This window comes from Pogona vitticeps, chromosome 2 (assembly GCF_051106095.1).
Source record: "Pogona vitticeps strain Pit_001003342236 chromosome 2, PviZW2.1, whole genome shotgun sequence".
Classification (NCBI taxonomy): domain Eukaryota; kingdom Metazoa; phylum Chordata; class Lepidosauria; order Squamata; family Agamidae; genus Pogona; species Pogona vitticeps.
In genome coordinates this window covers 150953703-150967258 of record NC_135784.1, presented here as the reverse complement: position 1 = coordinate 150967258, position 13556 = coordinate 150953703, and the positions used below count along the sequence as shown (strand labels likewise).

The window sequence follows — 13556 nt, the reverse complement described above, 5'->3', positions numbered from 1 at the left end:
ACACGTTACCAAACATACATTGCAGCTAAGGAGATACCCTTCTTTAATTGCACTGGTTTTTGTTTTAGGAGTATGTTTTCAAGTAGCACAGCAGTCAGACTTGTGAGACAACTCTTTCTCGGTTTCTTACAGAATAGATTTTCTTCCCCAGATTCCTTAGGTTAAGTGTCATGAGCTCCTATGCCAAATGTGGGTATATAATCTTAACCTGCATCTAAGTTGACATTATACATGCAAAGTGGCTCTTTCAGCAATTGGACTTGCTGAAAGCTAATGTTAGGGAATTATTGTTGTTGTGAGCAGGAGAGAACTAGTGTGCCTTCCTCCCAGGTATCGGAGCCCGAAGAAGACTGTGGCTGTGTAGAGGGAGTGTTAGTACAAATAGAGACGGAGGGGCAAGCAGAGAGACGGGCATTAGAGGTTTGCCTGGCAGATGAAGAGGGGGAGGAGCGAGATCTAATCACGTGGGAGGAGATATTAAATGAAGGGGAAAATGTGCGGGCTTTTCAGATAATGACAGAGCTGCCAGGGGAGAAAGTGGAGAAAGCGGTTCAGACAGAGCCTATGGTAGAACTCGCGGACGCGGCCGGGCTATTAAAAGATTTTCCCAACCTTCACACTGGAGGAGGGCTTTTGCCGGATCCGGTAGGCAAAGGAGTTGGAGAGGGAATCCTTAAGGCGCTGGAATGGACATTGGTCGTGTACTCCCGCAACCACCCTGGGGGATGGAGGGTGATTCGTCCCAGTCCTTATTTGGTACAACAGCAGCCACCCGAGGGAGACTGGGCGAGGCACCCCTGTTGTGGGACTATATGTGCGGTCCGGGCCACACCGCTGAGGCCGATGACGGATCGCGAGAGGTTTGGGCCAGCCCTGATGTAAGAAGCGTGTGGACAACGCCCGAGTTGAGAGTTAAAAATTACAAAGTTCTGCCAGAATTAAGCTTGATGGACCCGTTCAAAACTGTGGAATGTGAGAGTTTGTTAAATAAAAAGACTGTTGTTCAAGTTAATGATCAGCCTCCGTCACTTATTGTCGCGCCCACAGGGGGGCTGCCTGTGGCGGGAAGCGAACCCGTTCACACTTACATATTAGTAAGTTGCCTCTGACTTAAGATCTCCAAATTGTCATATTGTTAACAACCCTGCTCAGCTTTTGCAAACTCAAGACTGTGGCTTCCTTTATTGTGTCAGTCTATTTCATATTTCCTAATATTACTGTATTGTCATTTCCAGTGTGTCTTAGCTTCTCATGATGTGCCCAAAGTAGGACAGTCTCATTTTCATTAATTTTTCATCATCCTAAGGAGCTAGGAAAAACATTGATGCATTTACCCTATTGTCATCTAAAAGCAGTACAAGTACAAACCAGGGCTCATAGATAGTTGATTGTTTACATAGGCTTTTCGTCAGGAAAAATGTACTAGAACTGTCAGTTGTCAGTGATCAGTTTTGAAATTCTTTTCTAAGGTGTCAAGATTACAGCTGAATTATTATATTCAAGCATCTTTAAAGTGTGGTACGTTTTCCCAGTCCTCTACTCATCAAAATTACAGTGATTTTTGCAGGAATAAATAAGGACTTCTTCCCAGTGCTGGCAGATTATTGGAACTTTTTCATGTGACCATATCTCTATCTAAAGTACTTCACCGGATTGCTGTGAGGATAAATAGAAATTATGACCAAAATCCTACTGGTGTTTGCATAAAGTTTGGGTAACTTGCTGTAGCTAATTAACAAGGTGCTGAGGGCATTTCAGTCACATGACTGGTCATGAACAACCAAGGTGTGCACCAGCACCTCATCAATTAATCACAATAAGCTGCAGTAAGTTACACAAACACCAGTAGGATTCAATAAATATTTTCAACTGTATTTTTAGTTGCCAAGACTGTCTATAGTACATGTTTATTATATTCCCTTTTTCTTTAGAAAGAAGATGCCATTATGAGGTGGGATTCCTGTTAGCCTCCCCTTCCAAGAGAAGTGAGAAGACCACACTTCTTAGCTTTAGCAATAATCCTGTAACATCAGATGCTTCCTAATTTTTCAGTAGTCTCCTACATAGTACTGCCTTGGGTTTGCAGAAATCTGGGAATTTTTAAAAGCAAGTTTCTCTCAGGTCTTCTGGAGAAAAACAATATAGCTTTCATCTCTGTGTATTTAAGATCTTGTTCTTTTGTTTGCTTCTGCTATAGCAGTGTTTTGCCATCCTGAAATCAGTGCTTAATTTAGAGGTGCGAATCTTGAGAATATCATCTTAGCATTAGTTCCCAGCTAGGATTCTGGCTTCACATTTATTCACTGTGTGTGATCTTGCTTAATTTTCCACCTTTTTTCTGGTTCCTGCAGAAACGTGACATTCAGTTGTTGAAAGCATATATGCGAGCGATACGTAGCGTCAACCCCAACCTGCAGAATTTGGAAGAAACTATTGAATATAATGAAATATTAGAGTAAGTACAATGCTTGTGGGTTTAGTTAGGTTAGAAATGAAGTAGAATTGTGAGAAAACAGGCATGGACAAGGCCAGTATCAGCTAAGGATTATTGGTGTTGAGAAATGGTTTGACAAGCAAGTAGAACAGAGATTGCTGGCCCCAGAGTGTCTTCTGCTGTCAATATAGGCTCATTTCTGAGGATAAAACAAAATAAAGAGTAGATATCCTTGATTATCCTAGCTTCTTTTTGTAGGGGTCTATGAACAATTTCTTCAGCTAAGTTGATGAAAACAATAGCCTCTGAGTTTAAAGTCAAGTTGTTTACAGCAGGAAACATTAGTTGTAAGGGAGCTAGTAATCTATCAACATAACTGTTACTGCTGCAAGCATACATTGCCTGCAAGGGTTTTTGCAACATGCTGCAGTTCCAGGACTCCTAAATATGAATTCTAATGGTTTTAATGACGTACAGGTTGTCTTAAGATTCCTGAGCCATTAGAAACAGTTTTACTGCTTCCTGGTTGGCCATCCATGTGAAAAACGTGGACTCAAAAGTTTTTTTTTCCAGATGCTGTGTTTAGAACAAGAATCTGAAGTGAAAGATTAACCCTGTACTTGTCTAACCCTCTGCATGTCAAACCTGAGGCCCAGAAAGGGAAAATAAAATCTTACAATGACTCTAGGAATGGCACAAAAGATTTCTTTCTGGCAAATCTTTCATGGAAAGAAAATCCCATGGTTGTGGGGTAAAGTGTGCCTTCATGTGTCTTTGCTGTTGAACGGTAATTCTGTATGCACCAGATCATTGACTGGTACAAGGAAATAAGAACGTAGGGTGGACAAGAAGCTAGCTGTTAAAAGCTTGAAATTCATTATCATACCTTTTGTTTGCAAATATAGATCTTCATTTTGCTGCAATCAGAGAAAATAGAATGGGGTTATATAAGAGATAATGAAGCTTGCCTAAATCTATTTTACTATCTAATGGGGGGGGGGGAGGAGAGCAGTAAACTCTTGTTGTAATAAGACAGGCAGATGATATAAGTTATTTGGGGGGGGGGAGAGTTGAATACATATAAATCCAGTTTATTTTGACATAACTGTTAGACTTTTGAAAGGGTAGATTTCATAAATTCTTCAGATTGACCTTTTAGTTTCAATGGCAAGTGCAATTGCTAAACCACTAGTGTAATGTACCTCTCTTTTGACCTTGCTGAGCAGGAGATGAGCTACAAATAGTCTGAAGTGGCTGCAGCTTACAAAAAAAAATTTTCATTGCCAGAGTGCATTGCAGTAATGAAACCTTGAGTTGTCTTTTTTGAAAACCATGGATTGGTGGCAGAGATTAAAACTAAACTAGGTCAGAATCATGAAATTAAGTTTCAAAACCTAGAGCTTTCAAAATACGTTCTGGAGAACCCTGCAGGTTTCTGGAGCTTATCTGAGGTTCCTTTAAAAAGTTTGAGCTGCTTAAAAGGCTGTTTGCCTGCACATGATCTTTTAGTACAATGTACCATCACAGAAGAGAGTTTGCTCCAAAAAACACATTAGCGCTTATTTTCAGGGGATGTTTTATTTTTTTCATGTACAACCATCTACATCTATTCAAATACAGTCATGTCATCTTCTGGTTGCTGCACAATGGTGGAGGGCAGGGTTTCACTTAACTGGGGCTCATTTTTGGGGTAGGGCTTATATTACGAGCATCCTGAAAAATCATACTATTGCTTATTTTTAGGGTAGGTTTTATTTTTGGGGAAACAGGATACTGTAGTGTGGTTTGGTGGACAGGTAGCCCAAAGTGAGAGGTTAGAACAGTAATATAATGTGGGCTTCCTCACCTCCAGATTTATGTTACAATGCCAGTAGATGACATGGCTTCTTGGTGAAATCTTCATTTTCCTGTATTTTTGTTTTCATCTCACATTGTTTATTAATTTGCTTCTAGGTGGTTGAACTCTTTGCAGCCTGCCCGAGTGACACGGTGGGGTGGTATGATCTCTACACCAGATGCTGTCCTTCAAGCTGTGATCAAGCGTTCATTGGTGGAGAGTGGCTGCCCCACGTCCATCATCAATGAGCTGATTGAAAATGCTCACGAACGGAACTGGCCACAGGGCCTGGCCACCCTAGAAACCCGACAGATGAACCGGCGCTATTACGAAAACTATGTGGCCAAACGTATCCCAGGCAAGCAGGCTGTGGTGGTGATGGCCTGTGAAAATCAGCACATGGGCGAGGAGATGGTGCTAGAGCCAGGCTTGGTGATGATATTTGCACATGGCGTGGAGGAAATCTAAAGACTTAACAGAGATGATAGAACAATGTGCTTGAAAGGAAAATAGACTGTGTCCCAGCCCACTGATCCTTCCCCCACTGTGCCGTGCAAGGGCATTACTTCTCTTTATATTGATTAAAACACCACTTCCTAATTATATTGGGCAGGTGCCCAGCAACTTATGCAAAATGCCATGCTGCATTCCTTTCCAATCCTAATAATTTACCCTGATCTGGTGTTGACACAGGTTTCCAAGTGTCTACATAAAAGCACAAGAAGTTCCTCTGTGCTCCAGAAAGAGCAATGGACCTCCGTCACAAGGAGTCTGATCTCCTGTCGCAACGGCATTGGTTCAGATAGCTTGGTTCCAATCCCAGGAGTACAACAGGCTTGTGATTCCTAACTGAAAACTCCAGAGCTGCAAGTTTGTTCTGAAGACCTCCCCACACCCCTCCTTGTCCAGTTTCTCTTATCCTTTGGCTTCTTTGTACAAGGCGCACGCTTTACCGTTGTGGCCCTTAGCATCTGACTCGAAACTTGAAGGCACAATTTTGCAGTCTTTGTGCAAAGAGCAGTGGGGAGGAGGAACGTGAAAGAGTGCACACACTAGAAGGCAAAATGCCAAATTGGCAGTGCAAGGAATGCCAAATAATATATACCAGTAGTGACATGTTGGGGTAGCAGATGTTGTGGAGTCAAAAAGCTGGCTTGTCAGGAGGAGAATCTTCAACTTATTTGGGATGTGTGGCCTTATATTACCCTGGTGGCAGACCTTCTTTTTCCAGATGGGGGCCTGATTTTGCAATGGAGGTTGCGCTCTTTGACAGTGTCCTGTCGCTGCCACTTGTGCAAAGTGAAGTGGAATTTTCCTAGAGGTCAGGTGTTAGTGTTATTTAAGTGCCGCCACTCATGTCAGGTGCTTTCCTGACCAGTCTTTTCTCGGAAGATGCAAGCCTTCAAGTAGGCACTTTGCTCAGTCTGATCCAATACAGGCTTCTCTGAATTGTGTGTGCCATTTGAGGGTATCTCAGCTTCATGATATTTGGAAAAAATTAATTGGGGGAAAAAAGAACAGTAACCTGGATGAACTGTCTTTGTCATTCTCTGTGGGCTGTTTTGAAAATCTGTGTATTTTTTTTTACATTTTGATGATTGTGTTCAGTATTTTTGTACTACATCTGCCTTTGTATGTTTCCTTTATTTTATTTTCAAAATACAGTGGTCAGGAATGTCTTGAAGTCCAGGTTTAGTTGACTTGTCAGTTTTAATTTATTTGGAGTCTCTTTTTTTACAACAACCTTCTTCATTTGTGATGTGTTAAATATTCTTACTTTAAGCTGGAGTTGGTTTGTGCTGATGTTGGTGAGGCAAGAAGTAAGTGCATCAATAAAATGGAACAGTTGGACTTGCTCTGACCAGAACATTGACTGTACATTCCATTCTGAACAGCTTTCATTGGCGTGACTCTCTTTTAAAGAAGGTTTAATTCCCTTTCTTAGACTACTTGTGGCTAAAATAATTCCTGTTAGTACCCAGATGTAGGAGAGCTGTCACCGTATTTAAGCACAGCAAACTTGTCTCTAGGGAGGAGTTTGTGCCACTTCTTAGACAGCTGCCTCTTCAACAATCCCTGGGACAAACAAAGCTCCAGGAAACTTAGCAGCAGGAAAGATGGCCACCTGAGGCATGCTACCTGCTGCCACACTTCAAACGAATGCCAGGGCATAATTGGAGAGATTTCTCCAATCACGTATCATAGTAATTAGCCTACTCCTACATGCTGGTCCTGTAACCAAGAATCCACATTTATGGGAATGGTGGTTTTCACAGCAATGGACAGCTGGCAGCCCAGTCTTTTTGGTGAATAGGAAGGAACTTGGCCCATTGTAGGACGACATAGGATGATTAGTCACCTAATGAAAGCAGTGCTGATCTCTCTCACAGGATTTCCATCATTCCCATGAATAAATTTTGCATGAACAACACAGCTTGGCTTCGCTTATGCTCCTGAATATTCACCAGGCAGATGCTCTTTCAAGTTCCATTGTGTAAGAAACGCTTGTGCTTTGGAGGCTCTTAAATCTGCAGCAGTCATTCAGTTTGGTGGCCTTTACTTTTGTGTAAGTCTGTCCTGTAGGTTTTAGGAATGTCCTTCAGTTCTGCTCTGTTCTCAGTCCCTTGTCTTCCTTCGGTTTTATTCTTAAGTGGCACACTGCTTTAGGCTTCTCTGCCCCATGCCCATCCCCTGTGTAGAACTTTGCTTTAGAAACCAAGTCTCTCTGATGCTATTCCTAAGGGGGTTCCAGCTTTTCCACCTGCAACAGTTGCGAGCTACTTCTTAAATATAACTTTACCATCATCTCTTAGTACTTCTGTTTTGTAAGTCATGTTTTCAAAACACCTGGAATGTGCTTCAAAAGTCGGATCAGTTTTAGGGATGGAATGGGTTGTGCTCGTATTGTTTTGAAAGGGGATTGCTTGTTTGGAAGTGTTTCTAACGGAGTCCCTGTTGCTCAGGAATTTGAAGAAGCTGCTAAATCCAACCTAATAACTGCATCTTGAGCTAACTGCATCTCTCAACTCTTTTCTCCTCATTCCTTGTTTTCCCCTTCAGTGTCTTGCTGTCCAGTCTTCCTTGTGCTCTGAAGTATACCATAGAATTTGTCATGTCTCCTGCCAGTATGCAAGTTGCTGATTGCATTTTGTGTTTTGCTGTTAAATTGTGTTGACTGCACTAATAAACTGCCTTTTTCCTGACTCCTTTACATGCTTCCTTCAGAGTCTGTAGTGTGCTGCACCCTGCATGAAAACTGCAAAGATGCTTAGTTCCTTTTTGCATTAACCTCCTCTTGCAAAGTGGTATGGTTTCCCAGTAACGTACAGGAGTAAAATATAGATGTAGTGAGGGCTGCTGTCATTCCACAGCTACCCTGTGGCTCCCTTACCTTTAGCATCTATTTCATTTCTTCTCTAAATACTGAACTGGGGCCATTGAAGCATCTTTAGATGAATTTCAAACCAGAGAGTTGGATGAGAAACCTGCTTTCGTCTTTAATGACTGCAAGGTGAAACTTAAGTTGTTCTCTGTTTGTTTACCCTTTGTATAAGGGTATAGTGTTAATTGATTTAGCCAAAAGTTATTCAGCGAACTTGGAAGTAATTCAAAAGTAAAAACATAATGTAAAATCAAGAAATTAGATGGGGGGGGAAGTCCAGTCGCAGAAGAAATAAAGCAGTTTAGACTCTAAGCTAGACAATGCTAAGATTTACAAGCAAGTAGCAAGAATCATAGATTTTGCATAAACAATAGTTCAGATTTTCCTTACATAGCCAAGAAAAAGTAAATTTGTTTCCTTACATTGGACATAATGGGCTTCGTAAGGGGTTCTGGGGTTTAACTGGTGGCAATGGAGAGACTTGAGAGCTGCAATATGTCTTGTTCCATACATACACAGGCAGCTGCACAGTTTGTCCTTTCCCCAGGATCAAACAGTATGTCTGGAGAATATTTCCTAGCAAATATTTGGGGTGTGATAAGTAGGCAGATGGTAAATGGTGGCAATAAACCTTTTTCTCAGGTTTAAATTAATGGTGTATTAGCTACAAGTGGCTTCCTCTGAACAACGTTCAGAGGAGTCATGAGTGATCAAACAGTTATCAGCCACCAACTAGTGAGATTTGAGTGAGTGTAAGTGAACAGATGCCGTGAATTCTATTTAGGCAAAACCATTGCTTTCTGGTTTAAGAGTGCAACCTGTTTTTCTGCTGTTGACATATCTGGGCTCACGTACTGCTGACATTCTATACAGTATGCCCAAAACTCAAAGGAGAAAAGCATGAGGGTAGGTGGATTTATTATTTTTTTTAATGGGGGGGGGGCCTCAGCGACATCAACAAAAGCTGTGGGGAACATCTTTCACGCACAAAGACACACCATATATGGCACTGCTAATTGAATACGTTATGTACCTTCTCTAGGTTATCCTGCTGCATGAATAGAGTTTCTACCACTTTCTGTGGTTTGAGAATACATTTGCAAAATGTATTGGGTTTTGCAGAACTCCTGACCTCTGGAAGGATTACATGTTGCTTTATAAAACATAGAGTGACTCACATTTTCAGTAGTGCCTGAAATATTATCTGTTTTGTCTCTACAGTCAGATAGTAACCTCTTCCTATTTTTACAGATGCCTCTATATTGTATACATTTAATCATCCCACACAAAATACATGGGGAAGAAAATTAATGGGATCCTTACAGAGGTCTGTCAGCCTAAAGCTGATGTGTACTGCTGCCCTCTACTGGACATACTGATTTATTTCAAGTTGTATTCTCCCCCCCCCCCCCCCATTAGCGCAAACACTGAGCGGTTCACAACATATTTTAATGTCAAATCATGTTAAAATCAATAATACAAAATCCAATATACAATAAATACCTTAAAATAAATAAAACCCTGTCACTAGCTTAAAACGTGTATTTAAAAAGAATTAAAGGAATTAAAAACAAACTTGGAGTTCTTAGCAATGATTAAAAGTACCAATAAAAGGCAGCTTTAAATAATCCTGTTTGTACTAATTTCCTAAAAATAGAGGGATGAGGCCTGATTAACCTCTGTTGGAAGCATGTTCTAGAAGGAAGGGTCCATCACCAAGAAAGTGTGGTTCCTAGTGTAAGCTCTTCTGGTCTCCTTAAGTGTCAAAATATTAAACATTGCAGACTGCAAGGAGCAGGCAAGACAAGTAGCTGTTTTGTGATAGAGATGTTACAACAAGTATTGAGATCCTAAACGGTTAATGGCTTTACAGATCATGACCAGGACCTTGAATTGTGCATGGAAACTAACAGGGAGTTAATAAGGGTGTGCCAAGACTGAGGATGTGTCCATATTTGCTAGTATCTCTGATCAGTTTGGCAGCTGCATTTTGGACCTGTTGAAGTTTCAGTACTGTTTTCAAGGGCAGCCCTATGTAGAGGGTGTTACGGTAGTCTATTTTAGAGATTACCAATGCATGAACCACTACTATTTGGCATTTCCTATCCATGTAAGGGCACATTTGGGCAATAAACCAAAGTTAATGGAAGACACTCTTGGCAACAACAGAAATTTGTGCCTCCATAGAAAGCTGCCTTGGGTCCTTTTTAAGGAGAAAAGTGGGGTTAAAAATATATTAAATACATACATAAAAGAGCAGGGTCCAAGAGTACACCCAAGCTGCAGAACAGTCATTTCCCCAATGTTTTTCAATATCAGCATGAAGGCACTGGGATGTCATATGGAGATGATGTTCGTTATCATCAATATGCAGATTACACACTTGTATTTCTCCTTTTCCTCATCTGCAGGTGATGCAGTACAAGTCTTTGAGCGCTGCCTAGGGTCAATAATGGACTGGATGAAGGTCAATAAATTGAAATTTCTGAATCCAGAAAAGAAAGAGGTCCTATTGTTAGGAGGATCGTTGAACTGGTTAGAGGGGTTATATTCCCCGCTGAAAGATCAGTTCCCTGAGCACAGTGGTTCCAAGATGTGGGCATCACCTCCCCAAACTGTGTCATCTGAGATTGGTGATTCCAATAATTTCTTGAGGACCAAAGAACAGAGCCCCCAAATCCTAAACTCAATGGAGGATCTCAGAAGGATACTATGGTAATACAGTACTAGCAAAGGCCATAGAAAGATCCAGGGGTACCAGAAGGGTTGCATTCCCTCTGTTTGCTTCTCTCTGAAGATGATCTTGCAGGACAACCAATGCCAATTCAGTTCCATGGCATGGCCTGAACCCAAATAAAATGGATCTAGGCTCCATTTCCTCCAAGAACACCCACATTTTTCAATTAAATTTTCTTAAATTTCCTTAAACTTTTAAAATGTCCTTAAACTTGTGATGCAGACTCACAAGGTGGTTAACCTAAATATCAAATAGATCACACAAACCACATTTAATAAAAGAACATTAAATACTAAGCTCAAAGCAGTTACTGGTGGTCAAGAATGCCTTTCTCTGTCAATCATCCTCCCAGCCACTTGTTTCACAGATTCTTCTAAACTAGCTTCCCAAGGTATTTTGCCTTCCTAAATGATGGGCCCGAAATTATTCTGATGTGGGACCTCCCACATCCACTATGGCTCTTACAGAGTTCACATAACATAGCAATTTTTTAAACTCAAGAACTAGCAGTCATTTACAGCATAGTGTGACCTGCCACTTTTGTCTTTTGCCATTTCTTTTCTAGTTGATGCAGATCTTTCAGACTGATTTCATATTCATGGCTACCTGACAGTTCGAAGTGAATCAGAGTCTGTTGCTTTTCATGTAGGAGCTAAAATATTTTACTGTTGATGCCAGTTGGCATCCCAGCTGCTTCACAGATCTTCTCTGCCAACTCTGTAGCTACTACAGAGATGGCAACCTCAGTGATAGTAGCTGACATTTGGCAGTGGTGGTAGGAACAAGAGCAATGTGTTGGGCTAGTGGAGTCAAAATGCAGTGTCCTGATCCTTGAAATTTGCCCACCTGGATCTATCTTAGAATAATGATCTTAGAATTGTCATGATGGAATGGACTCTATGCATCACGGAGTTCAGCCCGTGTCAAGGAGGCACAGTGAAGAGCAGCTTACCATTCCAAAGCAGTTTACAATAGTGAACATATAATCCCATATGGATAAAAGTCAAAGAGTGAATGTTTTTAAACTAACCATTTTCCAACTGGATCTTCAATAACCAAACAAAGTAGTATTTGCAATGCAATAATGTCAGTACAAAGTCTTTATTATTGATTAACTGTTGATAATAACACAAGACTGTTTCTTACGCCCAGGCTGCTGAATTGGATAATATGAGTGGTGGCATAGAAGCCAAGAAGTGTTATCATGAGTGCTGGATAGCGCAGTGGTTTATGTATCTGGTTGTAGAGCCAGAGGTTGGGGGTTTGATTCCCCACTCTGCCTCCTTGACAGGGGGATGGACTTGATGATCCATTGGGTCCCTTCCAGCATTGTGGTTCTAAGATGAGGAGGAGGATTGATAAGTAACATGCCAGACTGCCCCATTAAGGCAATCGGTAGGCAACATGTTGGAAGTGCAACTACTTTCCTTGCAGAAATGACGGTATGTCAGTAGGCGGCAACCAAGGTAGAAACAGCTGGCTAAGAGTTTCCTGGTTGGTGGCTCTGTTGCTTCCTTGACTTACAGACCACCATTCTGAAGTTGGCTTCATTTTCTCTTCTGCCTTTGCCTCTCAGTCTCTGTTAGTCAGATAGGCATAGGTCTCAAACACTGCATCTGCTCTGTGCCAAAAATATTTTTTAATTTCACTCAATACAGTATTTAGATGAATCCAAACTCTGGCTTCCATATTTACTTGCCACACTGAGGCTGGTGAATATGTCCATTTGTAAGGAGCAGCACTTCCAGGCGGGGCCCCCTACACAAAAGGACCATCCGAAAAGCAAGATCTACATAATACAGTGGTGCCTCAACTTTTCGAACGTCCCTACTTATGACCATTTTGAGTTACGACCAGCTCCAGCCGCAAAATTTTGCTTCTACTTGTGACCGGAGCTTCCACTTAAGAACAGAAAAAGGCAGGGGAAAAAGGCAGGAAATTCAAATTTCTAACTGTAGGTGGCAATGAGGCTGCTTCTTTGTAGCTCTTTTGTCCCTGCAGTTAGAGAGTGTGCATCAGAGGAGGCTTGGGACTGCCTCGCTTCTGCCTCCGAGTGAGCGTGTGTGTGTGTTTGCAGGGAGGCTTCGGGCTGCCTGGTAAGATAAGGTGCTTGTAACAGCCACCCTCACACCTCAAAGAGTGGTTGCTACTTTACTGTAAAACTCTGCTGCCACCAACTTATCCTTGAAAATCAAGCGAAGGACAAGTGTAACTTTGAAAAACAAAAGCTGGTTTATTGATTACAGGAAATACAAATACAAATAGTAAATCACTGGTAAAGAATCAATAAGTCAATCACTGTAAATAAATCACTGGCTCACACTATTTCACACTGACAGGCTCTTTCACTCACTATAACTAACAATCACTTTAAACCCTCAGCACAAGCTCTCATCTCTCTTCTCCAATCTCCCCTCACACACGCTTCAACCCCCCTTTTTATACTAGCTCCTCCCCTTAAGTTCCACCCTCCGTCACACCATTGGCTGATGACTCACTGCCCAGCTGTGACGGACATGTGATGTTATGTCTGCCCGTTGCAGTGCTGTTTTCTGCTTTTTAAAAAGTGTTCTGGGTGTTTTTGCAGCCTGGTTTTGAGCTAGGGGGGGTTGTTTTGGTGCTGTGATGCATCTTGGGTTGTTTGTTGGTTGGTTTCCACTCCATTTCCAATGGGTCTTGGGGGGGTTGGTTGCTTTTTGGCTTTTTCCCCCATTTCTGATGGGTCTTGGGGGGTTTGTTAGTTTTTTGGCTTTTCCCATTTCCAATGGGTCTTCGGGGTTTTTATTGCTTTTTTTGGGGGGGGTTCCCCATTTCTGATGGGTCCTGCATGCTACCCTTGCATTTTCCTGTTTTCTTTGCATTTCTGACCTGCCCCCTTTGTTCTCTGCATTTACGATCTGCTCCATTTGTTTTCTGTGCATTTCCAATGGGTCTTGCACGCTTGATTGCTTTTCTTTTCTTTTCTTTTTCTTTTTATGAAAGATGGATGGGGGATTTGATTGAGACTAGGAAAGTGTGAAGGCAAGAGGAGAAGAGGATGACAGAGGATGAGATGGATGGACAGTGTCATAGAAGCTGCCAACATGAATTTGACCCAACTCCGGGAGGCAGTGGAAGACAGGAGGTCCTGGCATGCTCTTGTCCATGGGGTCACGAAGAGTCGGAC

At 41.8% G+C, this 13556-nt stretch overlaps 1 protein-coding gene across 7 annotated transcripts in view; it reads left to right on the top strand.

Annotated features, from left to right (window-relative positions):
- Nucleotides 1–7474, top strand: part of RNF41 (ring finger protein 41) — a 50397-nt gene extending 42923 nt beyond the window's left edge. For all 7 annotated transcript variants that reach the window (XM_020785234.3, XM_020785218.3, XM_020785209.3 and 4 more), the window contains 2 exons: nt 2352–2455; nt 4388–7474. In XM_020785234.3, the coding sequence (XP_020640893.1) occupies nt 2352–2455; nt 4388–4739 (456 nt within the window). In that variant the 3' untranslated portion in view covers nt 4740–7474. The remainder of the gene's footprint in view (nt 1–2351; nt 2456–4387) is intronic.
- Nucleotides 7475–13556: the final 6082 nt, after the last annotated feature.